Source organism: Schistocerca cancellata, chromosome 4, assembly GCF_023864275.1.
Source record: "Schistocerca cancellata isolate TAMUIC-IGC-003103 chromosome 4, iqSchCanc2.1, whole genome shotgun sequence".
In the NCBI taxonomy this organism is placed as follows: domain Eukaryota; kingdom Metazoa; phylum Arthropoda; class Insecta; order Orthoptera; family Acrididae; genus Schistocerca; species Schistocerca cancellata.
In genome coordinates, this window is record NC_064629.1 from 367,789,465 (window position 1) to 367,816,193 (window position 26,729).

Here is a 26,729-nt window from a genome sequence, read left to right on the forward strand (position 1 = left end):
ACCCAACCTCTCCCCAAAACATGATATGATTATTAGCTTTCACTGTCAAAACTCTCACAAAATACTGAAGAAAAGTCATTTGGCATGACAGGCTGGGAGACCCCAAAGAGCAGCTTCAAGCGCCTGTGTTGGCAAGGTGTTTTCTACCATTCGTACTCTTAAGCACCTTTCCTTCATGAAGTATGAGTGTTATATGTTGAAGAGCTGTCAAATAGACTACTACTCTCAAATAGCACAGAGGGGGCCACCAAGCTTAACATCCCTAACAGGATGGATGGATCACCAACATTTCGCATGCCCTCATTTCACGAGACACAGTGGAGAGATTTTAGAGTTTTATCCAGGACATAACGCAAGGACTGGTGATTATAGACCTTGCACCACCACCCCTCCTCTCCCTTCAGCTATAAAGCAAAAGGGAAAATGGTTGACAGCGTGTGACATACCCGCACAATCACCCATCCAAGTACTGGCCACACTCAACATTGCTAAACTTTGCTGATCTGACAGGAACCAGTTCATCCACCACAACAAGGCCATTGACACACAAGGTACTGATGTGGGGCTGACAGGAGATGTATGAATCATATTCTGTATAATATGTAACATGAGGAACTCCCAGTCGACAAGTCTGAGATTTTGATCAGTTTAGAGGGCTATCCAAAAGCGAGAAATGCCCTATATTTTGGCACTTGCATACCTCACAAAGGCATCAGAACCCCAACATAATGAAAATGTCTCCCATTTTCAGTTAAATCAGTGGAACCAGCAGCTGAAACTACAGATAGCTCCGTTCACACCTTGGTCCACATCAGACCCACCAATTACTAACAGTAACTGCACTTTGACAGCTGCCAAACCTTCCACATCAAAAGATGAAGCCCATAGAGCGATGATAGACATATCTGCAGTATATGAGTACTCCCTCTCTCAGTATTCCAAAGGCCCCACAATGGCCTTTGCACACAGGCAATACCCTCCAGTCCTAATTCACAAACAGATCTCTCGTGCCATATCTCCCCCCCACACACACACACAAAATCCTCACATCCATCCCAAGAACTAACGACAAACAGGCACCCTCCTTGTCCCCCACCACCACCCTGGAGTGGAAGAACTGGACCACACCCTTTGTCAGGGCTTTGATTATCATTATGCCCTGAAATGAGGTACATCCTACCGATGACACTTTCAAACCCCTCCTAAAGTGGTGTTCCACTGCCCACCCAACCTCTACAACGTCCTAGTCCATCCCTCCCCCAGTCCCCTGCCACAGGAATTATAACCATGTGGAAGACCCAGATGCAGTGCCTGCCCAGTGCACCAACCCAGCACCACCTACTCCAGTCCTATCACAGGACTATCTTACATTGGTATGACAACCTACCAGCTATCAACTATAATGAATGGCCAGTGCCAAACTGTTGGACCAGTTGGAAACATCCCCCAGACTGTGGCAAAGCCATGTCTCCACAGTATACATTCTTCCAGGAGTGCTAGTTCTGCAAGTTTCATAGGAGACCTTCTGTGATGTTTGGAAAGTAGGAGACGAGGTACTGACAGAAGTGAAGCTGTGAAGACGGGTCATGAGTCATGCTTGCGTAGCCCAGCTGCTATAGCACTTGCCCACGAACGGCAAAGGTTCTGAGTTAAAGTCTTAGTCTGGCCCACAGTTATAATCTGCCAGGAAGTTTCATATCAGTGCACACTCCACTGCAGAGTGCACCTGAACACCTTGTGAATTTAACGAGGCATGCAACACAACAATCAGAGCCACTGAGAATTCATTCTGTATGTCAGAAGATGGGATGAAATTAATATCAGTGTTGCCCACTGAGCCATGTTCAGCTGCAAGTCTGTTCTAACAATTAAATTTCAACAATTCTCATATAAACATTCTGATAGCCTAGAGCAGGGGTTTTCAGACTGTGTGTCACATCTCCCAGGGGAATCACGACCTCACAGTAGGGGTGTCACACGGGTTTCATAAAAATAGTGATTTTGTTTGTTTATTTCCTGAGTAAAGAAACAACATGTAACATCCTACTTATGTGGTGTAGGTTTTTCCACATTGACAGTTGTCACCACATAATACAGATCACAAATGAATGTGCCAAAAATATATAAGTTGCAATTTCCAAGCTTGGGTTGAAATTTGAGAAACTGATGATGAAGAAGCAGGCTCATTCTTCCCATTGATTTTGTTGCAAGTATAAGATGTAATAATATTAAAATGTGTTCTGTCAACAGCTAATAAACAAATAACTAATCTTATTCACATTTTTCTAAACTTAAGTTTATTTACCCCCATATTTGAAGTTGGGTGTCATCTGTGAAAGGAGCCACTGGTGTTTATATTCAGGTCAAGGGAACCATGGACTGAAAAAGTTTGAAAACCACTGGCCTAGAGGAATCGTTAGTATGAAACCATCAGGAGCTAAATTAAAAACAAACTACGCCTCCTGTGATGCGCTGCATAAAAAATCTGCCCAATGTCCAGCTTGGTGAACTTCGTATTATCATTTTGGTTTGTCTTAAGTGTACTGTAAGTTGAAAAGCAATTCATTCATCAGACACATTTGCTTTAATCAACAAAGCATCAATGGTGGTTATATAATAATCACTGCAAGTACTTCATAGTTATCACCTGTTTATTATACACTGAAAGGATGTTCTCCTTCAGGATGACATTACTACTGGCAGTTTTTGTTCCTTTTTACATGCTCTAGTGACAAGTGCTGTTTCTTTAATGTTAGCAATGAACACGTTCACTGGTCTCAATTGGTTCATGGCTTTTTCAGATTGCTTTTTAGTGACTGTGCATGGTCTCTCTGCACAGTAGACTTTCCTGATTAGAAATTGTGTGTTACTTGTGGGTGATGAAATTTCTGTGGGTGTCTACATTTTGAAATTAGTGCTGCGTTGTTTTTTCATTTGTGGTGTTCTGTTTTGGGGGTACTGCTAATGAAAGCATTCTAAGAAACACTGTTTTCAACACTATAATAATCTAAAGAAATAAAAGTATATCTACTTGATGTTTACAATGTAATTGCTGATAGTGCCAAAGAAAGAAGAACAGCATCTCCTAAATAAGCTTTTCTGGCAATATACTTAAGTTAAGAAAAAACAAAAAAATGACAACAGTTAATGAAGAGAAGACATCCAAATACTTTATCCTGGGACAAGAGGGTCATTTCACATATGAGCTACAACTAATCTCATCTCCTATCGTGAATTATGATGCTGCATCCATTCCTGTCCATTGCGAATTCTGACAGACTTGGGCAATTCCAGCAGGACAGTGCAACTCTCTACACGACCCTAATTGCTACAGAGTGGCTCCAGGAACAGTCTTCCAAGTTTAAACTCTTCTGCTGGGCTCTCAACTTCCCAGACATGAACATTATTGAGCATTCTGGGATGCCTTGCAATGTGCTGTTCCGAACAGATCTCCGCCCTGTTGTACTCTTACAGATTTATGGACAGCCGCACGAGATTCGTGGTGTCAATTCCCTTCGGCACTACTACAGACATTAGTCAAGTCCATGCCATGTCATACTCTGGCACTTCCACATGCTTGCGGGGGTCCTACACAATATTAGGCGCAGGTGCACCTGTTTCTTTGGCTCTTCAGTATATATATCATAGGCTACACCTTTCTCGGTCTGGGTATTTTAATTTCCTGGTAATATGAGGCATATTCAAAACGGAAAGATCATTTGCTTGTATTTAAATGAAGGCAGCTCAGAACAAAGGTGCACGAGTGCAGTGTCATCTATTGATTGTTTATGAAGAAACAGTTTTGAGTCAGCAGCAGTACGACACACGACTTTAAAAAATCATTGCTCCCACCATTTGTAATATGCATGCTATTATTTAATTTTTGTATGTAAAAGAATTTACAGTGGCTCAAATTTACCAGTTGTATAAGTTTATGAGTCTGTAGTAATAACTGAAGGGAAAGTTAGACAACAACCCCATACAGTAAAAAAAAAAATTATATATATATATATATATATATATATATATATATATATATATATATATATATATATATATAATAGAGGGAAACATTCCACGTGGGAAAAATATATTTAAAAAGAAAGATGATGAGACTTACCAAACAAAAGCGCTGGCAGGTCGATAGACACACAAACAAACACAAACATACACACAAAATTCTAGCTTTCGCAACCAACGGTTGCCTCGTCAGGAAAGAGGGAAGGAGAGGGAAAGACAAAAGGATATGGGTTTTAAGGGAGAGGGTAAGGAGTCATTCCAATCCCGGGAGCGGAAAGACTTACCTTAGGGGGAAAAAAGGACAGGTATACACTCGCACACACACACATATCCATCCGCATATACACAGGCACAAGCAGACATTTGTAAAGGCCAAAATTTTTCAATGTCTGCTTGTGTCTGTGTATATGCGGATGGATATGTGTGTGTGTGTGCGCGCGCGCGCGCGAGTGTATACCTGTCCTTTTTTCCCCCTAAGGTAAGTCTTTCCTCTCCCGGGATTGGAATGGCTCCTTACCCTCTCCCTTAAAACCCAAATCCTTTTGTCTTTCCCTCTCCTTCCCTCTTTCCTGATGAGGCAACCGTTGGTTGCGAAAGCAAGAATTTTGTGTGTATGTTTGTGTGTCTATCTACCTGCCAGCGCTTTTGTTTGGTAAGTCTCATCATCTTTCTTTATATATATATATATATATATATATATATATAAATGGAACCACAACAACAGCCTCGGATAATGGGTGGAACATACAGAATGTGACTTCGGCAAAGAGATAGGACAGAAGGTTGGCTGTAACAACTAGCAATATACAAACAATGTTGAAACCTAAAAAAATGGGAGAAATAGCTGAAGAGATCATGAACTTTATGTACACTATTGTGACACTACAAGAAGTGAGATGGCAAGTGCAAGGACAGATAAGATACACCTCTGTATTCTTACCTGTATAGTGGACCAAAAAAAATATATGTCAATCTGGAACAGGCTTTATAACAATAAAAGAGATTATTTTGAAGTTTAAATCTATAAATGAAAGACTCAATAGACAGAGAATAAATGGGATATTCAGGAATATAACAACAGCTTACACACCAACAGAGGTAGTAGAAGAAGGAATAAAAGAAGACTTATGAAGACCTTAAGAAGTACAAGTAGTAAAGTATGAAACTACAACCTACTGCCAGTTTTTGGACACACTAATGCACATTTTGGGCAAAATGAATGTGGAAGAGTCTCAGAGAGATACACATTACAAGAAGAAAGAAACGAGAGTGAAGATATGTTATGTCAGTTTTCTGCTAGAAATAATTTAGTCATCATGAGTACCTGTTTTCCACGTAACAGAATTCATCTTGGAACATGGATGTCAAGTATAAGTGGAGTAGTGAACCAAATACATCATGTGTTAGTGCCACATCAGTCATAAATACATAGAGCTGTGGGGATCCAAACTGTGATTCAGACCACTATGCTGTAAAAGCTGAGAAAGGCTATAAAAATTAAAAAGCAAGGAAACAGTGGGAAATCAGATTAGATGAAACAGGATCCAGAGATTGGCAAAAGAGGCAGCAGAAGAAATAACTGTGATAAGAAAGGAAAGGTATTGATGATGAATGTAGATTAGCAACAGAACATATAAAGCAGAAAGACAGAGAATGCTACTGAGAGAGACAAGAAGAAATGTGGATGTGTATAAAGAATTAATGCCTAATGCTCACTGGATACATAAGAAAAAGATAAATAAACAGCTGGAAGCAAAATTTCAAGAAATAGAAGAACTAAAGGAACAGAATGAAATGAGAAAAAATTATTGTGCAATAGGAGAGATGAGAAAAAATGTTCAACTACCACAAAATGAATGTAAAATTAGAAATGGTAAAGGTAATCAGAGACAAACAAAAAATATTCCAGAGAGGGACAGAATATTTTGAAGATGTGCTCAATACCAGCTCAGACATGGATTCAGAAAATCCACAAGAAAAGGAGGAGAACATAGAGGCAAGAGAAGATGAAAGAAGAAGCAACAAGACCAACAATGCAGGAGGTGGAGTTGGTGATACACAAATTGAAAAATAACTGTGTCCCTGGTGAAGATGAGGTAGGTTCAAAACTTATAAAATTCGGCAGTCATCCCATAATATGTGAAATACATGCAATAATAAGTAAAATGTGGGAAAATGAAAGGATGCCTGCGAGCTGGAAAACTTGAATAATATGCCCTATGTGTAACAAAGGAGAAGAGTTACCTTGTGAAAATTATATAGGCATAACTTTATTGAATACAGCCTACAAGATACTTTCCAGGGTGCTGAATGAAAGGATAATAAAATTTGCTGAAAATATCCTCAGGAAATACCAAGGTAGTTTTCAGCCAAATAGAAGCACTTCTGACCAAAAGTTTTTTATTAGACAAATGGAAAAAATTTATGAATATGACACCGATCAATATCAGTTTAATGACAGAGTTGTTAATGTTACAAAAATTAAATTAATGAGCAATTATCAGACACTGTCAATGTCTTCAATATATTATCACTCCCAAACTGAATAGAAACAAAGAGTGATATCATCAGAAACAAAAGTTGCCATAGATGGATCAAAGGTGAATAAATTTAACTAAAACAGCAGTCAAAGTTAAAAACATTCTAAACAGTACAACACGACATGAACATCTTGAGAAGTAACTATATGTATACATTAAATAATCCTAATAAAAATCTAGGAAGAGAGAAAGCTATCAACACTATAGCCAAGGAAGGCAACACGACTTATTGTTTATGATAGTAAATACACACAGAAAACATAAAAATGTTCATTGAAAATGGCATTATTGAAGTTAAAGAGAGATCCAAAACAAAAATTAAACAATGACTTAAGAAAAACTTAGCTAGAACAAACATTTTACTTTCATAATCTGAAAATGTGGACACTCCAGTAATGAACCTTCAGATTCCAGACTGGAAGTTTCATGTTTAAATCCATAATCCAGAGAAATCTGTTCATCATATAGTGAATAACATCACATATCCATGTTGTAAACTTAACAGGCTTTTGAAAAACAAGCTAAAAAGTAAACACACATATCAGCCATCTTTCAGCATAAAAGAAAGAAAACAGCTTTAAGTTTAATAAATCAATGGAGAACATAAAATTCAAAATGATGCAATGTTAGCATCTTTGCACATTGCTAATTTTACAAAAATGTACCAGTCAAAAAACTATTCAAATTATAAAAAGAAGTCCATCAACACACAGAAAAAGAATAGTGAAGAAATAATTGAACTAGTTAAGATTTTAAAACTGGTTTTATCTTTCAATTATTTTACCTATAATGGGAAAAAACTATCAGAAGAAAGAGGGTCTCACAACGGAAAACAGTTTAGCAGCACAATAGCAAAAATAGTCATCAGCTATCTGGAGAAGAGAGTTTTTCAAAACTGCTAGCATAACTTACAAAGGAAACCTGTTTATAATAGAGAATATATAGATAATGCAATTCTCCTCTTTAAAGGCAATGAAGCAGACATAGATAACATTATACACTCTTTGAGCTCTATGCACCCTAAAATCAACTTCACTCTTGAACAAGAGCGTGGTAACTGTTAAAAGCCTGTACTTGGTTGTAACCAAAAAAATAAATGTTTTCAGATTTTACATAAAACCCACATGCACCAGTGTTATAATAAATGCCCACTGATGGCATTCTCAGCACTACAAATGAACATCTGTCAGCTCCACGATTTGCCGCCTAGCATGCCCACCATTACAACAAAATTAAATAAAGAACTTGCTATACTTAAACAAATAGCTGTAGTGAACCATTACAAAATCTCCACTGTCACTAACACTTACGGAAATATTTTAAAAAATAAATGAATCACAATGAAAAAACTGAGGTAAATATTTCACAAATGGGAACCAAGAAACAAAAACTAAGCATGTTGCTATGATGTATACTGGTAAAATGCCACAAAAAGTTAAGCACTATTTCAAAAAAATAAAATGTTAGAATAGGCTTTCAAGTAAACACTACCTTGAGAATCTCTCTGTCAATAACATTGGACCAAAACACAAGCTCCTGAATTAAAGCATATAGATGTAAAACAGAATATGGAAGTGCTATATGTGGCAATTAATTGAAGACTACTTGACTTGCTAGAGATAGTGGAAATCTTCAGCAATGAAAAGAGCTCTCCAGAACAGATTTTAAATCAACAGTGTGAATTTTTGTCAGAATTATTAACATTCTGGGAAGTTGCTTTAATGAGATAAAATGCTGATATGTGTTGAATTGTTATGCAGCAGAATACAGAAATAAGAGTGATCAGAAATCATATTCTCTCATACGAAACTGGAAGGACACTGAGACCGCTTCTTCATGGCCCACATTCACTCTTCCACGAAACATCAGTAACTGAGAAGGACACTAGGAAATTAGAACATGCCTGAAGAAACTGAATCCTACTGGCCACTGTCAACTTGTTGGCACTGCAATGTTCCCACTGTCTTTTTTACCTTGCATCTTATATTTTTCAAAGTGATTTCACAATTTATTGATGTACACCTTTAACCTTTAGTTATGCTTCCTGCTTGCTCATTTAGACTAAGTTATTTACCTTCTCCAATACTCTTCCCATATTTTATGACCATTCAGTTGCTGACATCACCCATAACTTTAGTTTTTAACACTCTTTATTGAATATTATGTTTAATTCCGTTTGATATGACAAATGTAAATGCATGTGCCATTGACCACTCTTGCAAATGGATACTAGCTTCTGTCTTTAAATGTCGTGTCACAGAATGAACAGTACGTTTGATGAAACAGTGTGTGTTCACACTGCATTCGACTGGTTGCTCACTGTAATGAGGTTTCAATGATACATTCTCCATTATTTTCTATATACCGTACATATTGTATGTAGTTAGAACAGTTTATGAATTTTGCTTTTTTCTGTTTATTGTAAGAGGGGCACTCAATAAGTAATGCAACACATCTTTTTCTCAGCCAATTTTGGTTGAAAAATGTAGAATCTGCTGCGGGACATGGTGGAATATTCCCGCTTCAGCCCCAATAGTTTCCGACAGGTGGCAGCACTATATGTAGCCTTCAAAATGGTGTCTTTAATGGAGGTGTTTTCCTAGCAGAGAGCTGTCACCAAGTTTCTTATGGTGGAGAACTGTAGCATAGCAGATATTCACAGGCACCTACAGAATGTCTACAGAGACCTGGCAGTGAACAAAAGCATGGTGAATCATTGGGGGAAGCACATGCCATCATAGCAACAAGGCCGTGCAAACTTGTCTGATCTCATGTGTACCGGCCAACCCCACCTGGCACAGCTGTGACTCCTACAATGTGGAATGTGTGGGTACTATCATTTGTGAAGTGCATTGTGCTACCCTCAGGAAACTGAAGAATGACTTCAGCGTGTTTGTCACCACAAAAATGCAAACAAATGTCTGTTTCTCCTTGGCAATGCAAGGCCTTACACAAGTCTGTACATTCGGGAGGAGCTCACAAAACTTCACTGGACTGTTCTTTCTCATCCTCTCTACAGCCTGGAGCTCGCTTCCTCCAATGCCAATGATGGTTGCACTCTGTGAGAAGTAATATGTGGATAATGGGGAGGTTATTAATGCAGTAAGATATTGGCTCCAATGTTGACCAGTAGGCTGTTCCCATGTAAGCTGGCATAATCCTGAATAAAACTCACCTGCTTTCAGAAAGAAATGTGTTGCATTACTTCAAAGACATGTTTACACCAGTGACTCAAACTTTTTATTTCCACTATTGCAATTTTGGCATTAGGCCATAACAAGTGCAGCTGAAATACAAAATGTTTATACAATATTTCACAAAAATCGTTGTGTATTTTGACATCCAGCCGATTACACAAAACGAAAACTGCAGCTATGTAACCATGTTTACTTACTTGTTTTGGCTTTAAGCCATGTCTACTTTATACAAGCTGACAGATTTGTGTGTCATCATTTGCTGTTATATACATTTGTAACGCTGCTAAGTAGTATGTATGTCCATATATCGTAAAACAGCAAGGTCTGTACATACATACGTTCGTTCCACCATCACTAGTAACTTTTGCACTAAACAACAGCAGTGAACTAGTGTTTACACGCTACTGGTAGTCGTTTTGGTGCATAAATGGATTACAGATATGATTTCTGTTCTGAGTACAGAGCCATTGCAATCCAGTGACTGTACTAGTTAGCATCGAGTTATGCACTCGTTTTACAATTATGGAACATACTATAATTTCTTACAAAACCTACTGTTAATGTTAGATGGATGGAGGAACAGGACATAATTTATTTCGTCATAGGTTTTTTAAAAACTTTGTAGCTAAAATACATGAAGGTTTTACATTGTTTAATTAAAACACGGTTGGCGTGACATTCTGCCAACTTTACACATATTTCAAGCACACAGATTGATCATCGACATATAGGCATAAATTCAGGTACCAGTAACTAAAGAATTTGTATTTTCCCACCACAAAAAGTTTCATTTTCAAAACAGAACAGAGTATAACAGCAGCAGTTTCATAACCACAGCAAAATTAGAATCTAAAAAAAAATAAAAAATAAAAAAAAATAAAAAAATAAAAATAAAGGAAAGGCAACCACTCACCTACGGCTGACTGATGTGAGGTGCATAGAAACACACAACAGAAACAGTGTTTATAATATTTTTGAGCTCTTGCTCTTTCTTTAGTAAAAGCACACATGTGCGCACACAACCACACACTCCCAAATATACATACCCGTGGCCATGCTCTGAGTGTATCTGTGTAGCAGAGTGTGTAAATGTATGTACTTCCACTAGAAAAAGAGCAAGAACAAGAACTTTGAAGAGATCAAAAATACTGTTTTCTGTTGCATATTTCTATGTGCCGCACATCAGTCAGCTATAGGTTAGTAGTTGCCTTTCCTTTATTTTAAATATTACTTGTACAGTAATTTCCATTGTTGTTTGAGAATAACAACAGTTGCACAAAATATAAAAAAACCTCGAAAATCAAAAAGGAACACTATCACAAATTTCAGAAGGCCTGCAATGTTAGATTTTAACTACTTTCATCACTGGAGTATTTCAAAAAGTTAAATGAATGAACACAAATACAGAAACTTGGAAACAAAAGTAAATAACTTATTTTCTTCCCAAAATAGCAAAAAAAGGGTGAAAAAGATGCAAAAACTTAAAAAGGTGACAACATTAAAAAGAGACACATGACTAAAGGTAAGAAATAGTATAAACTTGACTGTTGGTATATATCTACTCTTCAAATACTGCCTTGGCTCAGGTTTGAGACTGCTTTCCATCAAGGAAGAACACCATTTTCATGCTTCCTTCCTCCAATTATATCTCTCAAACCACAATACAATTAGTCTATTTTCAGCCATGTCATTCAGAAGCAGTTTACACAGAGCTACACAGGACAGCATATCAACTTCTTAAAATATTAATGCTTGAAGTCTTAGTAATACCATTAACTGTCAAAATACATTTAATTGTAACTAAAAGCAATAGGACTGTAATTACTAGTACTCTCGATTTATTATTTCCAGTTCTGGGTGAAATTAGCCCATCTTTTCAGGGGTCATTCGCCACTATATTCATTGCTTTGGGTTTCTTCCCAGCTGCGATCTTCCAAACCTATCAGCAAAACTGGTTCTTCTCTTAGTGCCATGTGGCATGTGAGATGAATCACACCATGTATTTCTCCATAGATTCCCTCTTAAATATTTCTTGGCAGACACACATTATATCTGTTCACTGTCCACCCCCCCCCCCCCCCAACACACACACACACACACACACACACACACACACGTTCTATCATGCTAAATAAGAGTTGCCAGACTTTCTACCCATGAAACACAGTTAACATGATCCATTTTTTTTATATCACTAATCAACGCCCTGTAGCAATCCATCTCAGATCTGACCACTTGATTGGAAAGCTAGCACCACAGTCACTGCACTGTCTACAACCGATTTATAATATGTCATCCACGAACAAAACTGGATAACAGTCTAACATTAAAAGAAAGAACGACACACACCAAAACACCACAAGTTTCCACTGGAATAAATGGAATTTATCATCTTCTGTGAGACCTCGCAAAGTGCACCTCAATGTTATCAAACAGTATCTCCAGCTAACTGATGTCTCCATATTCTAATATGAGACTTGTGTCCACCTAGCAAATTGTCAGCATTAAGTTGCTTCCATTCTCACAAAAACAGGAAAACAATCATATCAAATGCTGAGGATCATTCCCTCCCAACTTCATTTGTGTAAAAATTTGAAAACCTCAATACCACCTCCACATGGCCCCACAGCTCATCCTACCCTTGCGAGGGCCGCCAGCTGAGTATTTCATGAGCTACAAAACCACTCCACAAAATTATTTTAATGTGCAGATCCTTTGGTCAATCAGCCTCCAACAACATAATGTAGGCACTTCAATCGGCCATTTTCTGGATTAGCTGGATTAAGGCAAGACCGGCTTATGTCCAGATTGGAGACTAGCCCTTGTCCCCAGAAACATGAAAACCAGCACTGGCATTCACAATAGTGACCAGCACTAGCCGATAGGTGTGGCCCAGAAATGATACATCACAAGGTAGTATAGAGTAATGATAGGACTCAGATTCTTGGTCATTCCAACAAACCTATTTATGTGTAACCTAGTTTGCGGTAACAATACAGAGATAACTTTTTGGTGAATATCGATGTGAGCATTTTTATTTGTTACTGTCAACAACGTATTATGATACTTGCTATGAGGGTGAATCAAATGAAAACCTTAAATTTGTAATAAATCGAAATTTCGTGCCATTGACTCTTAAGTTCGTAAGCGTGCTACAAACAGCGTGCAGAATGGCCTCCAGGTGACAGCATAGTGCACATGCACACATACTGTCGCAGCACCAGTATAAAGATGGCCACCCCACTTGCGACTTGCACCAGGGAAGAACGGCACTCTGTTATTCCATTTTTGCGTAATGAAACCTACTGAAATTCATCAATGAATGAAGTTTCAGTACGGTGATGCATGTTTGTCACAGCAGCGGAGTAGGAAGTTTGCAAATGGTGTGACTTCAGTGGAAGATGCTGCTCATCCAGGTCAGGCACAACAAGTTGTGACTCTACAGAACATTGCAGCAGTTGAAGCCATAGTGAAGGAAAACCGCCGAGTGACACTGAATGACATTGCAGCATGTTTACAGATTAGTCATGGGTCAGCACACCACATTGTGCATGATGTGCTCCAGTTTCACAAAGTGTCTGCAAGATGGGTTCGATGGCAACTGACGCCTGAAATGAGAGAACAACGTGTTGATGCTTGTGAAGAACTACTTCGGCACTTTGAACGAGAAGGTGATGGATTCCTTGCAAGAATCATTACTGGGAACGAAAACTAGGTTCACTTCCACCAACCAGAAAAAGAGAGAAAAAGAGAGAGAGAGAGAGAGACAGAGAACCATCAGTAAGGAAGGTTATGCTGACTCTTTTGGGACGAAAAAGGTGTCATTTTGGAGCATTACATGCCCTGAGGGACCACTGTCACCAGTGCATCATACACAGATCCCCTAAAAAATCATCTGCAGCCTGCAATCAAATCAAAGCGACGTGGATTGCTGTCAGCAGGTGTCCTTTTGCAACATGACAATGCAAGGCCCCACACTGCCCATACAACAGTTGCAACAATCACAGACCTGCGTTTTGAGTGTCTTCCTCATCCACCATACTCACCAGACCTTGCCCCAAGTGATTTCCATATGTTTGGACCACTCGAAGACACAATGGGAGAAAAGAAGTTCCGTTCTGATGAAGAGGTACACCACGTGGTGCATGAGTGGTTGCACGGACTACCAAAAGGATTTTTTTCTAAAGGAAGTTATGCACTTTTTAAATGCTGGGGGACTTGCATTGAGCGTGGGGGAGATTATGTTGAAAAGTGATACAGCTTTGTACCACTTCTGCACAATAAATAATATTTAAAAAAATATTTAAGGTTTTCATTTAACTCACCCTCGTACCATTCATTTTACTAATGTCATATGAACAGTGTCAAAAACGCTACAAAATTAGGGAATAATTGATGTTTTAATTTTTTTCACCACACTTTTGCAACTTTCACATTCAAGTAAACTACCACGGGAGTTGCAAGTAACAGACAATAGCATGGATGATGATGATGATGATGATGATGATGATGATGGGTTTGTGGGGCACTCAGCTGCGCGGTTATCAGCTCCCGTACAAATTCCCAACCTTTGCTCAGTCCAAACTTGCCACTTTCAGGAATGATTATGAAAGGATGCGGACAACGCGAACACCAACTCATCTCGAGGCAGGTGAAAATCCCTGACCCCACCGGGAATCGAACCCAGGACCCCGTGTTCAGGAAGCAAGAATGCGACCGCGAGAGCATGAGCTGCGGACAATAGCATTGAGGAATAGTCTAGGAGGAGAAGGACGACACTCAACTTATGCATATTATGCTCTACCACAGGGTGGCCAACTCTGCTCTTGACTCCATTTTGACAGTAGTTATTCTTTCAGGTTTTTATGAAAGGTTGAGCAAAAGTTACAATTGAGGTGGTATATGATGTGATTGCTTTCAGATGTGGCATTGCCTCTGATAGGGTAGGATATGCCTGTGGTGGGATAGAAATAGGACACTCCTAACCAAAGACCTCACCATCAAATCTCCAACAAAAATTGACAAAAAGCCAAGGTTAAGACTTGCTCTCTAAGTTAATAACTCAACCCACTTGTGATCCTCCACACTCCCTGGTTACCTTATAGGAATTCCTTACCTACAACATGGCCTCATCCTCCTTCCTAAATCCTTTCCCAGAAACATAAACCTCTTTTTTAAAGAAAGAAAAGCCATTAACAATCTAAAGATAGACCCTGATTTGGTCATCCTCTCTGCAGACAAAGGATTCATCACTGACATGAGGAACTGTTGTGATTACCTAACAGAAAGTATCCATCAACGTCTGACTCTTCCACATACAAGCCATCCTGGATGCTTCATTGTAGTTGAGTACTTAACTCCTTGCCTCCAGCCTGGCTTCCCATAGACAAACCACTTCCATGATTGCCTCTCAATCATTCCTATTACCATCTGACACCCCTACACCTCAGTGTCGATCCTTCCATACACACCAACATCCCAGATACCTATGTGCTTGCTGTTCTCTAACACAATCTCTCCCAACATTCTACCACCTCCTAAGCCACCACCTCCTCCCTTATACACCTGGCACACTACTTTCTTACTTCTAACTGCTTCTCTTTTGAGGGGAAGATACACAAACCCATGGCACTGCCATGCGAACAAGCATTGCAACCTATTTGTAGGCCATCTAGAGGATACCTTCCTACCCACTCATGATCCTAAGTCCCTTGTATGGTTCAGATACAATGATTTCTTCATGGTATGGAAGCAGGGCCAAGAGACTCATTCCTCCACAGCCTCAACACCTTCTCCCCCACTCACTTTACGCAATCCTCCTCAGCCCTGTGGGTCATCTCCCTGAACAATGACCTATACCTCACTGATGATTCCATAAATATCACTGCCACATCTAGCTCACTGACCATCAACAGTGCCTCCATTTTGATAGTGGCCATCCCTTCTACACTTCATCAACAGTGCCTTCATTTTGATAGTGGCCATCCCTTCCACACTTCAAAGTTTCTCCCATTACCATCTGGGCACTATATATTGCACATGCGATATGACAAGCAAAATCCTGACCCAGTATGCTGAAGGTCATCACAAACAGGCATTACCCTTGAAACCTTGTCCCCAAGCAGATCTCCCATGCCATATTCACACATGCCCCTTTTCGTATCTCCAGCTCCATGAATCAGCAGCAAAGCAGCACCTCCCCTCATTATCCGTGTAACTCCAGAGTGGGATATCCTTCACTAGGGCTTCAAATACCTATATTCATGCCTAAAGTGAGGAACATCCTTACCACTAAACTTCCCACTTTTTCTAAAGTGTTATTCTGTAATCCACCCAATCTAAAATCTATCCTGGTCCATTCTTATGCCATACCTAACCTAACTCCTTGCCACATAAGTCATATTTCTGTGGACAACCTATGTGTGAAATCTGTCCTACATTCCCACCAAGCACATTCTATTCCAGTCTTGTCAAAGGCATATCCTATCCTATCAAAAGCTGTTTCCTTTATTCCTTCCATTATTTATATTTCACACAGGACTTTCAATTATGATACACCAAGTGAACACATGTTGATTCCCTGGTCTTCTACAAAGTAAACTATAATTGATGTGTAGATATTTAAAAAAACTTACCATTATATTCCAGACATACTCATCTGGATTGAAAAACAAAGTCTCCACATTCTCAGTTTCAGCTTTAACATATACACTAAATCTCTGCAAAAGATGAAATTTATTAGAATAAGACTAGGTACAATTGTTATATCACAATGAAGAAAATTTTTTTAACATTAATATCTTAGAACTTAACACTGCTTTTCTTTCTTAATAAAAGGAAAGTGATTACTGCACTACCATCTCTACAATTTTGTGAGCTTTCATATAGAAAATTCCCACTTGTTTAAAACCCCGACACGGAGTACCTTACTATGAACAAATACACGCAATTCAAGAATTAAATTTTATGTATATATTTGAAAAGCACCAAATTACCAATCTCTGAAACACAACAAGTTAACAGAATATAAAGTAGATACCATCTTCATATAGATAATGCTTACTGGCCAACGATCTTTCTCAGTGTGGATCCACTTACATTGCTCAAACTCTTATGGGAATCGGTAGACAGACTGCTGCGAGTAATGAGTATAGTGGACAGTAAGTTGGAAATGGGGGTCTCATGGGGAGCATGCCAGAGATAAGTCCCTGCAGTCGCACTATCCTCTGTGTCCTTGATAGCTCAGTTGGATAGAGCATCTGCCATGCAAGCAAGAGATCCTGGGTTTGAGTGCCAGTTGAGGTATACATTTTCAACTGCCCACGTTGATATTTATCAACACCTGTAAGCAGCTAACAGTCTGGATTTCACTGTAATTTCATTCTTGAATTTACAGTTTCTGAGGTTCTTTGGTTCACAATTCAAAACTATGATTAGGCAGGAAAAACTGTGAAGACAGTAAGTGGGCAGGTAGAGTAGTGACAGCCTCAATGGAAAGTCACCTCTAAGGAGACACCATTACACCCTTCCCCCATGGACATGTTTCTTCTCATCCTATCATTGTAAGACATTCTCGATCCAGAATTATGGTGAATGTAAGCTATTTCCTTATTATTCCTGTTGGTCCTTTTTCACTTGAGACACTGTCATAAAGTGAACATCTCCCTCTCACCTACCAGCATATATGAGGGTCATAGAGAAATTAAGTTTCCAACCTAGCTACTAGTAAAACTTCACTGGCAACAGATATAGCATATTTGAGGTATTCTCTCAACACAACCACCAGCAGATCTAAGACATTTGTCATTGTGGGATCAACTTTCGTATTCCTGTTTGAAGTCTGCTGACTACGAATGGAACCAATGTTTCACAGATGTTTTCATCTCTTTGGCATTGCAAAAATGCTGACAAAGAGGACAGAAGTCCTTGAGGTGCAAGGAAAGATGGAAATGCTGGGATCAATATCAGGACTGTATGGTAGATAATTGGACAGCTCCCAGACAAACTTCTTTAGGACAACTGTCACGTGACGAGCTGTATGTAGGCGAGCATTTTCGTGGATCAACACGACATCTGCGCTGAGCATTCCATGCCTCCCATTCTGAATAGCCCACTGCAATTTCTGCAATGTTTTGCAAAATGGTTAGTGTTCACTGTTTCAACACTGGGCAGAAGGCAATGAGCAAAATGCCCTTCCTGTCCCAGAGCACCAGGCATATCACTTTCCACACTGACAGTCTATTTGAACTTCATGTTAACTGGAGACCCACTGTGACACCAAGGCATCAACTGCCTCTATGTTTTTGGCATAAAATGAGCAACCAACACCTCATCACCCATGACAATCCTGTTGAGGAAATCACTGGCGTCATCTGGCACCTTAGGGACAAGTTCATCTAACAAGGACCACAATACCTGCACAAAAAGGCTGGCAATATCCATATTAGTGGAGTGAGCATTCTTCATAACATGCTGTCACACCAGCTTCGCAAGGTCGTCATTGATGAGGGACAGTCATCCACAGCCCTTTTCAAGTGGACACTGACAACCTACAGAAAATTGCCTACACCAGTGATGTATTGTTCGTTTATTCACTACATTTACCAGAACAATTGACACAGCTGCTGATAAATTTCAATCAGCACCACCTTTTGGGCACTGGGAAACTTTGTCGCACACCGAACCTCACATTCACCTGGAGAAAGAATAAGAATGTTAACTAAAATAGAAAAGAAAACTTGATTTCTGGGTGGCCCAAATATGTGTGTGTGTGTGTGTGTGTGTGTGTGTGTGTGTGTGTGTGTGTGTGTTTTGCTTTTGAGTGAGACAGGTTTAAACAGAAAAACTAAGGTTTGGTGGGCCAGTGGTTAAGGATCACATTATCGATCCACAGGCCTCTGGTTCAGTTCCCAGATATTCCTAGGATTTTGTCATGTATCATTTCTTTCACTTCTGGCAGTATTTCTTAATATGAAAATGTTGAGTTACACTGTGGTTTGGACTCAACCTTCAACTGTATGTCTCCCTGTACCTGGCTGGGTTAGACAACTCAAGAGTTGGAGGAAGGCTAAGGAATACCATTTCCAATAAGATCACATCTAGTAAAGCACTGTGGCACTATAACCAACCTTTGGGTTGGTGAAAGCTGTACTTTTTATTAACAGGTAACATGATATTAAAATTATTTGCTAGACTCAGATTATGTGTGTGCATAAAACATGCTAAAAAAAGAGAAGAAAGTATGATCCACCCGTATATTAAAATGAATTTACACAGTTGGCAAACTACCCAGAAGCAAACTAAATGCCAGAAACTTACTTATAACTACTATGGGGCAGACCAAACTTGACTATGAGGGGTGTTCAATAAATGATGCAACAATTTTTTTCTATGATAATTTTAGTTGAAAAAAGAAGAATTTGTTGTGGGACATCATGGAATATTCCTACTTCAGCTCCTATGGTTTCATCAAGTTTCGACAGGTGGCACTGCTATGCATAGCCTTAAAAATGGCATCTGCAACAGGGGTGCACTCAAAGCATATAGCTTGATTAATTAATTAATTTTTAGTGGGGTCAAAAGAGACTACACATGAAGGCCATCAGTACATTTTTCCTTTTAATAATTGAAGGCTAAAGGCTTCGAGGAGAAGAAAACGATGGCCTGCCAATTTGATCTTTGGGGCATCATCTGAAGCAGAGAGCCTGGTAAAAAGTAGAGAGAAGGACAGAAAATATCAAAAGATAAAGAAAGATGTGCTGGTCTGAAACAGTTAGAGAACTCCCCACGCCCTCATTTAGTCTATGGCAGGAGTTTAACTTCTGCACCTGTCTGGCAGTCACAGTATGATACTGGCTGAATGTTCACATCACAGAATCAGGAAAAAAGGAAAAAGAGACCATGGTGGCAAGTTTGAATGAGCTCATATAAACAACTCTCTCAAATAAAACATATCAGATCTGCCACTTGAACATCGCTACCTATAAGTAAAGACAAAGAGTTGTCAAGCTTCAGTGTTTGCAGCAAATCAGTGAAGTTGGGGCACTAACAGGATGTGGGCCAGCAACAAGAGGGGCACCACGATGCCAGTAGATTCCCTTCCAGAATAGCAAAGGGAAGATAACTATGCAATCAAAAATCCTTTTATGGTACCTAGCTTGTTTGTAGCGGCCATAGCAAGTCAACCACGTCAGCTCCCGGTATCCCAATCTCCACAATTTCCATCTCAGTATCTTCCTTCCCTAACTGATCTAAAAGACATGTCCCAGAATCCCTACATGGGGGGACAGGGGGGGGGGGCAGATTAATATAACTGAGCTTGTAGTAACATGTAGACATGTAAGCAGGAAAGAAGATAATATTCGGTCAAAACTCTACGAGTTCTCAAGATACCATTGGCTTATGGCCTGCAGGCTGCTTAGAGTGTCACTACAGATAGGAAATTTTCGCAAATGCAAGTACAAATGTAATGAAGAGCTTGGATAATGGCCTCTAATTCTGCTGTAAAAACACTACTGCATTCCAAGCATACAGCTTGATTAATTAATTGATTAATTGTTAGTGGGGTCAAAAGAGACTACACATGAAGGCCATCAGTACGTTTTTCCTTTTAATAACTGAAGGCTTCGAGGAGAAGAAAACAATGTTGTGTGCATTATTCATGAACCCAAAATGTGTCCAGGTATAGCAAATGTGATCGGCATTTTCTAAGCTGTCAATATAGATGTCTGTCACCAAGAACTGAGAGAAACACCGAAACATTGAGGGAATCTAACATTTATTTTTGTGCAATGGAAATATCCAGAGGGATCTTTGGATGAGGTACACACCACAGTGGAGGGGAAGGGTTTTCAAAACAAACACCGAAACATTGAGGGAATCAAACATTTATTTTTGTGCAATGGAAATATCCAGAGGGATCTTTGGATGAGGTACACACCACAGAGGAGGAAAAGGGTTTTCACAAAAGGTAACCTGATGAAAGGGTTCAATGGAGAGAGGTATAGGTCAGAGCAAAACGACTCCAAACAAACTGCTGTTAGAACACCAGGCCTGGTCCACCCTTGTGAGAGGTGAATCCCCCAGTCAGCAAGAGGAATATGGTGATCAGAGTGTTCAGGGTAGCTATGGTCACATATGGCATAATTTATTACTAATTGGTGACATCTGATCCATAAGGGATGGATCTGTGTTGACAGAAAGGCTGCCCATAGGATTCATCTTAGCCAGATCCTGCAGTTGTAGATCACGTCCATTAGCCTGTAATGTTGAGAAGACCACTGTCCTGTAATCCAGAAGCCTATAATCCAGTAGGGATACGAATAATGTTGTGTAGACATGCAAGAGGATGGAGCTGCACCTCAGGAGATGGGACTGAGACAGTGAAATGGGTTGAGTTTATTTTTAAGCTGATGAATATGAGGTGCATTCAAGTTCTAAGGCCTCCGATTTTTTTTCTAATTAACTACTCACCCGAAATCGATGAAACTGGCGTTACTTCTCGAAGTAATCGCCCTGCAGACGTACACATTTTTCACAACGCTGACACCATGATTCCATCGCAGCGGCGAAGGCTTCTTTAGGAGTCTGTTTTGACCACTGGAAAATCGCTGACGCAATAGCAGCACGGCTGGTGAGTGTGCGGCCACGGAGAGTGTCTTTCATTGTTGGAAAAAGCCAAAAGTCACTAGGAGCCAGGTCAGGTGAGTAGGGAGCATGAGGAATCACTTCAAAGTTATCACGAAGAAACTGTTGAGTAACATTAGCTCGATGTGCGGGTGCATTGTCTTGGTGAAACAACACACGCGCAGCCCTTCCCTGATGTTTTTGTTGCAGTGCAGGAAGGAATTTGTTCTTCAAAACATTTTCGTAGGATGCACCTGTTACCGTAGTGCCCTTTGGAACGCAATGGGTAAGGATTACGCCCTTGCTGTCCCAGAACATGGACACCATTTTTTCAGCACTGGTGGTTACCCGAAATTTTTTTGGTGGCGGTGAATCTGTGTGCTTCCATTGAGCTGACTGGCGCTTTGTTTCTGGATTGAAAAATAGCATCCACATCTCATCCATTGTCACAACCGACAAAAAGAAAGTCCCATTCATGCTGTCGTTGCGCCTCAACATTGCTTGGCAACATGCCACACAGGCAGCCATGTGGTCTTCCGCCAGCATTTGTGGCACCCACCTGGATGACACTTTTTGCATTTTCAGGTCGTCATGCAGGATTGTGAGCACAGAACCCACAGAAATGCCAACTCTGGAGGCGATCTGTTCAACAGTCATTCGGAGATCCCCCAAAACAATTCTCTCCACTTTCTCGATCATGTCGTCAGACCGGCTTGTGCGAGCCCGAGGTTGTTTCGGTTTGTTGTCACACGATGTTCTGCCTTCATTAAACTGTCGCACCCACGAATGCACTTTCGACACATCCATAACTCCATCACCACATGTCTCCTTCAACTGTCGATGAATTTCAATTGGTTTCACACAACGCAAATTCAGAAAACGAATGATTGCATGCTGTTCAAGTAAGGAAAACGTCGCCATTTTAAGTATTTAAAACAGTTCTCATTCTCGCCGCTGGCGGTAATATTCCATCTGCTGTACGTTGCTGCCATCTCTGGGACGTATTGACAATGAACGCGGCCTCATTTTAAAACAATGCGCATGTTTCTATCTCTTTCCAGTCCAGAGAAAAAAAATCGGAGGCCTTAGAACTTGAATGCACCTCATATATGTGGCAGCCAAATCAACCCAGCCTCCAAGAAAACTTGGAAAAAAAATATTATGACTTTACTACGTTGAGCAGTTCATTACGAAGGTAAAGTTCCAGATTTGGATGAACAATTCCAAGTCAGTGTAAGTGTGTAACACATGTCCTCACAGTGGAAAACTGGAACCAAGGGTGAGAGCCCAAGACTGCACTTGACTGATGGTACCTTGCAACTGGTGTTCACCAATACAGTACTGATGATTGAAAAACTGCAGTAAACACACAAGTTATCCACATGTAAGTATGGTGAGATCATAGGGCCCACAGCCTCTACAAGCCCATTAATCATCAACATACAAATGGTCACACTTAGCACAGACCCCGGTGACTTCTTTCTCCTGTATTGTAGGGTAGGGCAGGTTCTTATCCTCTACCTGTCTTTTGCGTAGATGGAGGAGTGAGGCATAGCTGTTGGATGCAGAAGCTTCAATGACACGTACCACGAACTGCTCTGCAATAACAGTACAGTCAGAATGGATATTGCTCTATGAGAGGATACTGGGAACTACTGGTTGCTAGCTAATACGGCACAACTGGGCCCATCACTTTCAAGAAGCCCTATGGTAGCAATAAACCTTTCCCAATATTCTTTCTTCTGGAGTTTAATAAGTTAACGTGCCTAGGACAGAGGCTTTTAAAGGCATAAGATTTTCCACCGACAGGTGACACTTATGTAATTGGAGCACCCACATGTTATCCTTGATTGCCTTAACAGTTTCCTGTGTGAACCATGGGAATGTTTTCTGACGAGATTTTTTCAAAGAAAGGGGAATTGTCAATTCTACTGTTTTTAGTGTTGAAGTAGTGTCCTGCAATAAATCATCACTATTCTTTAATGGAGTAGCATGGGATAATAGACCATCACTGTAAGTGTGCGAACTGGATTTCTTGAGGACTCATCATCAAAGGCACTCTGTTGGATAGCAATGAGGAAGGGTCATGACAATCTGGAAATAATCACTCTCACAGAGGTCGTCATGTACCCTCCATTTTATTGACTTTGGCCAAATATCTCTTGATATATCAGTTCCCTGTCTGGAAGGATGTAAGCACTATGGAGTTTGAAATCCATAATTGTCCATATTTGAACAGCCACAGCTGATAATGCTGTATTAAGTGGAACTTTTTTTATCTGAGAAGTTTTGTCCTCTGAACCCCAAACAACTATTTGATCCTGAGCTGGTCCAACATCTCAGTGATGATTTCCTCTTCTTGCACTGATCTGTCATCTGATCCAGTTGCAGAAACAGCTTTCGTCAGTTCAAAACCAAATCCTTGAGCGTTGGGGGGCTCGTCAAGTCCCTCAGTTTTTGTTTTGTTTCCTGTTTTCTCTTTTTTGATCCTGCAAGAATTGGGGATGTATCAGGCTAACAACACAGAGGCCAACAGAGTTCAAGGCTGCATGGATCGCACCTTGGGTGGGGTACCTGGCGAATTAGGGAAGAACTGTGGGAATTGAAGTAGAAGAGAGAGGGCATTGTGGGACACACTACATCTGGTTCATACTAGATCTGGAATAACTCTCAGCATCACACGAACATCCGAGCCTCTCCACATTGCAAGGTCAGTGCTACATTAAGGTAGTGAGTCCCAGAGAGCAAAACAAAAAGAACAGCAAGGCAAAGGATGGATTCCTAAAGATAAGTGGAGGGAATTAAAAAGTCTTGGACCTAAGCCCTACAACAGAAATCTGTCTCAGAATGAAGGGGGTTACACACACCCCTTTCTACTTCCAAGACAGTGAACAAGAGAACAAGGGAGTCGGCTAATACTCCCACTTCTCAGGATAATTGGATCCAGAAAAAACTGAAGCAAAAAATAAGGAAACAGAACCACAGCACTGCATTTACATTTTTCAGGATGGTAGTTATCAAATAGGGATATCCACTGGTCATTGTCATCTCACAGCAGGAGCAACTACAGTTCAGACGACTCTGAGAAGGATGACAAGACCAGGATTCAAATTCAGGAGGGTCTATCTGGAAATAGGTGCTCTAATATTTCTCTGTGAGGGGGTGCGAGCAGTGGATTGGCTTAAGGATTTGGTGCCTAAGATACCTCGGTGGGAGGACTGAAGCTGCTGGTCAGGGAGGTAGCTGAACTTTTCAGGACTGGAAAGGTATCAATTTTGGTACCGGAACTTCTTAAGGATGCTCCCCCAAAGACTCTGTGCAAGACAGTACAAGCACAGAACCAGGTCTTGATAGAGAACTTTAGGCTAATCAAGGATGTATCTGACAGCCAAACCTTTGTGGTGGAAGTCGGTGAAGAATCTCAGAGTGCAATGCGAGAACAGCACCTACAACTGTATGTAGAGTTCTCGCATGTTACCATCAGGATATTTAGTGACATCAAAAGTGATCATGATGGCAAGTTGGTGCAGACAAACCTGCAGGGCCAACTGCTGCCCAGTCATCTTCTAGGAAGGTGGTGGTCTTGGCCCTGATTCAGGAACCCTATATACACCCATCAAGGGGAGTATTAGGTCTCAATGGAACTGGAAGTAAGTTGATTTATGCTGGGGGGAAAAAGCTCCAGAACTTGCATTTATGTCAAGAATGGAATTTCATTCACCAACAGCAAAGGTAAGTACTTATTTGACTATCTATTCAAGAGCAACTCTGATATCTTGACTACGAGGTAGAAAATCCACTTCAGGAATACATGAAGGGAAGAAGTAATTGATGTACCTTTTGGATTCACCTTAAAGGATAATTGCATCAGTCAACAGCAAGTGGCATTGGGGCCATCCTTATCTAATCATGTGTGTATTAAGTTTTAGGTTGATGAATCCTAGGAAAACAGACTCATATAGGAAAAACTGAACTCGCGCTTATCTGAAGTCAGAACTCTCATAAGAAATCCAGTAGATCTTGGATACAGCACAAAAGGGAACATATCTTGGTCGGACAGTAATCTGGTATTGTAAAGGAAGCAGATAAGAAAACTCCTTTCAGGGCCAATTGTATAAAGCATTTAAAAATAGGTTAAAACATTTATGACCTTAGATCAAGGTTAACCTGGAAATCTTCATTGAATAAATGTTAATTCTAGATCATATCACTGTGAAGTTGGATCACAGCTGACTGGTGAAATTTTGTGGCTCAAAGTCTGGTTCAGCTCCAATTGCCGCCAGTTTACAGTGTAGTGGTGCTATGATTCATGTCATCCGTTTTTAGCAGATACCAATTGAAATAATCTCTTAACACCTCTTGGGAGACAACTCATAATTTATGTAATTAGTTCAAAGGCATTTTACAGGCATTTACCAGCAGAGTAAGAAAAGAAAATTCAAAAATATTTGCGGCCAACAGTTAACTATGGGAATTTTGACAGCAGTCGATAATGATTCAACAGCACCTATATATATTCTCTTTTGGCACGAGTAGCAGTAACTATGTAATTCGCATTAAATTTTTAGTACTGAATATGTCTTTAAATTGTTACAATTCCACGTGCACTGATAAATAAAATGTAAGTATTTTGAAATAAACTACCCACATAACTCTGTTTCATTAATTTTGGTGGCTCAGCGGTTGGGTTGCGGAATGCAGTGCAGAAAATCAGGAACCCATGTCAATTCTTGAAATTTTTTACTACTTTCTATACATTACTGGTTGTACAGATAATGATAACAACATTACCATGCTATCCCATACCACTGAAATCATATCAAACTCCATTTTCCAAGCATTCTGGACCACTGTTGGACAAAATTCTGTGTGCAGTAACACTATTCAATGTGACTTACATTGTTTCCTTTCTTTTACTTTACAAATATGTGAGCATCTAGATGTGTCCGCAGAGAATGATGATGACGAGCTCCCTGCATGTTCCGTGAAAGGGTGAACCCACTCTTGGACTTAAATAACAAGGCATTTAAGCTGAGGTTTTGTTTGGAGAAAAGTGCTCTAGAGCAGTTGCAACTAAAGCTCAGAGACTATCTGATAAAACCAAAAAAATGGCTCTGAGCACTACGGGACTTAACATCTGAGGTCATCAGTCCCCTAGAACTTAGAACTACTTAAACCTAACTAACCTAAGGACATCACACACATCCATGCTCGAGGCAGGTTTTGAATCTGCGACCGTAGCGGTCGCGCGGTTCCAGACTGAAGCATCTAGAACCGCTCGGCCACTCCAGCCGGCAATCTGATAAAACCAACCAACCACTGACTGCTATGTGCATACTGCAGTTAA

The 26,729-nt window shown here is 40.1% G+C and overlaps 1 protein-coding gene across 3 annotated transcripts in view; it reads right to left on the minus strand.

Moving 5' to 3' along the window:
* Positions 1-26,729, minus strand: part of LOC126184679 (UPF0587 protein v1g245604) — a 131,202-nt gene that overhangs the window by 56,591 nt on the left and 47,882 nt on the right. Inside the window, exon 3 of one of the 3 annotated variants that reach the window (XM_049927168.1) lies at positions 16,393-16,476. The exons of the other annotated variants lie outside the window; for them this stretch is intronic. Within the exon in view, the coding sequence (XP_049783125.1) occupies positions 16,393-16,476 (84 nt within the window). The remainder of the gene's footprint in view (positions 1-16,392; positions 16,477-26,729) is intronic. 3 annotated transcript variants of the gene reach the window in all.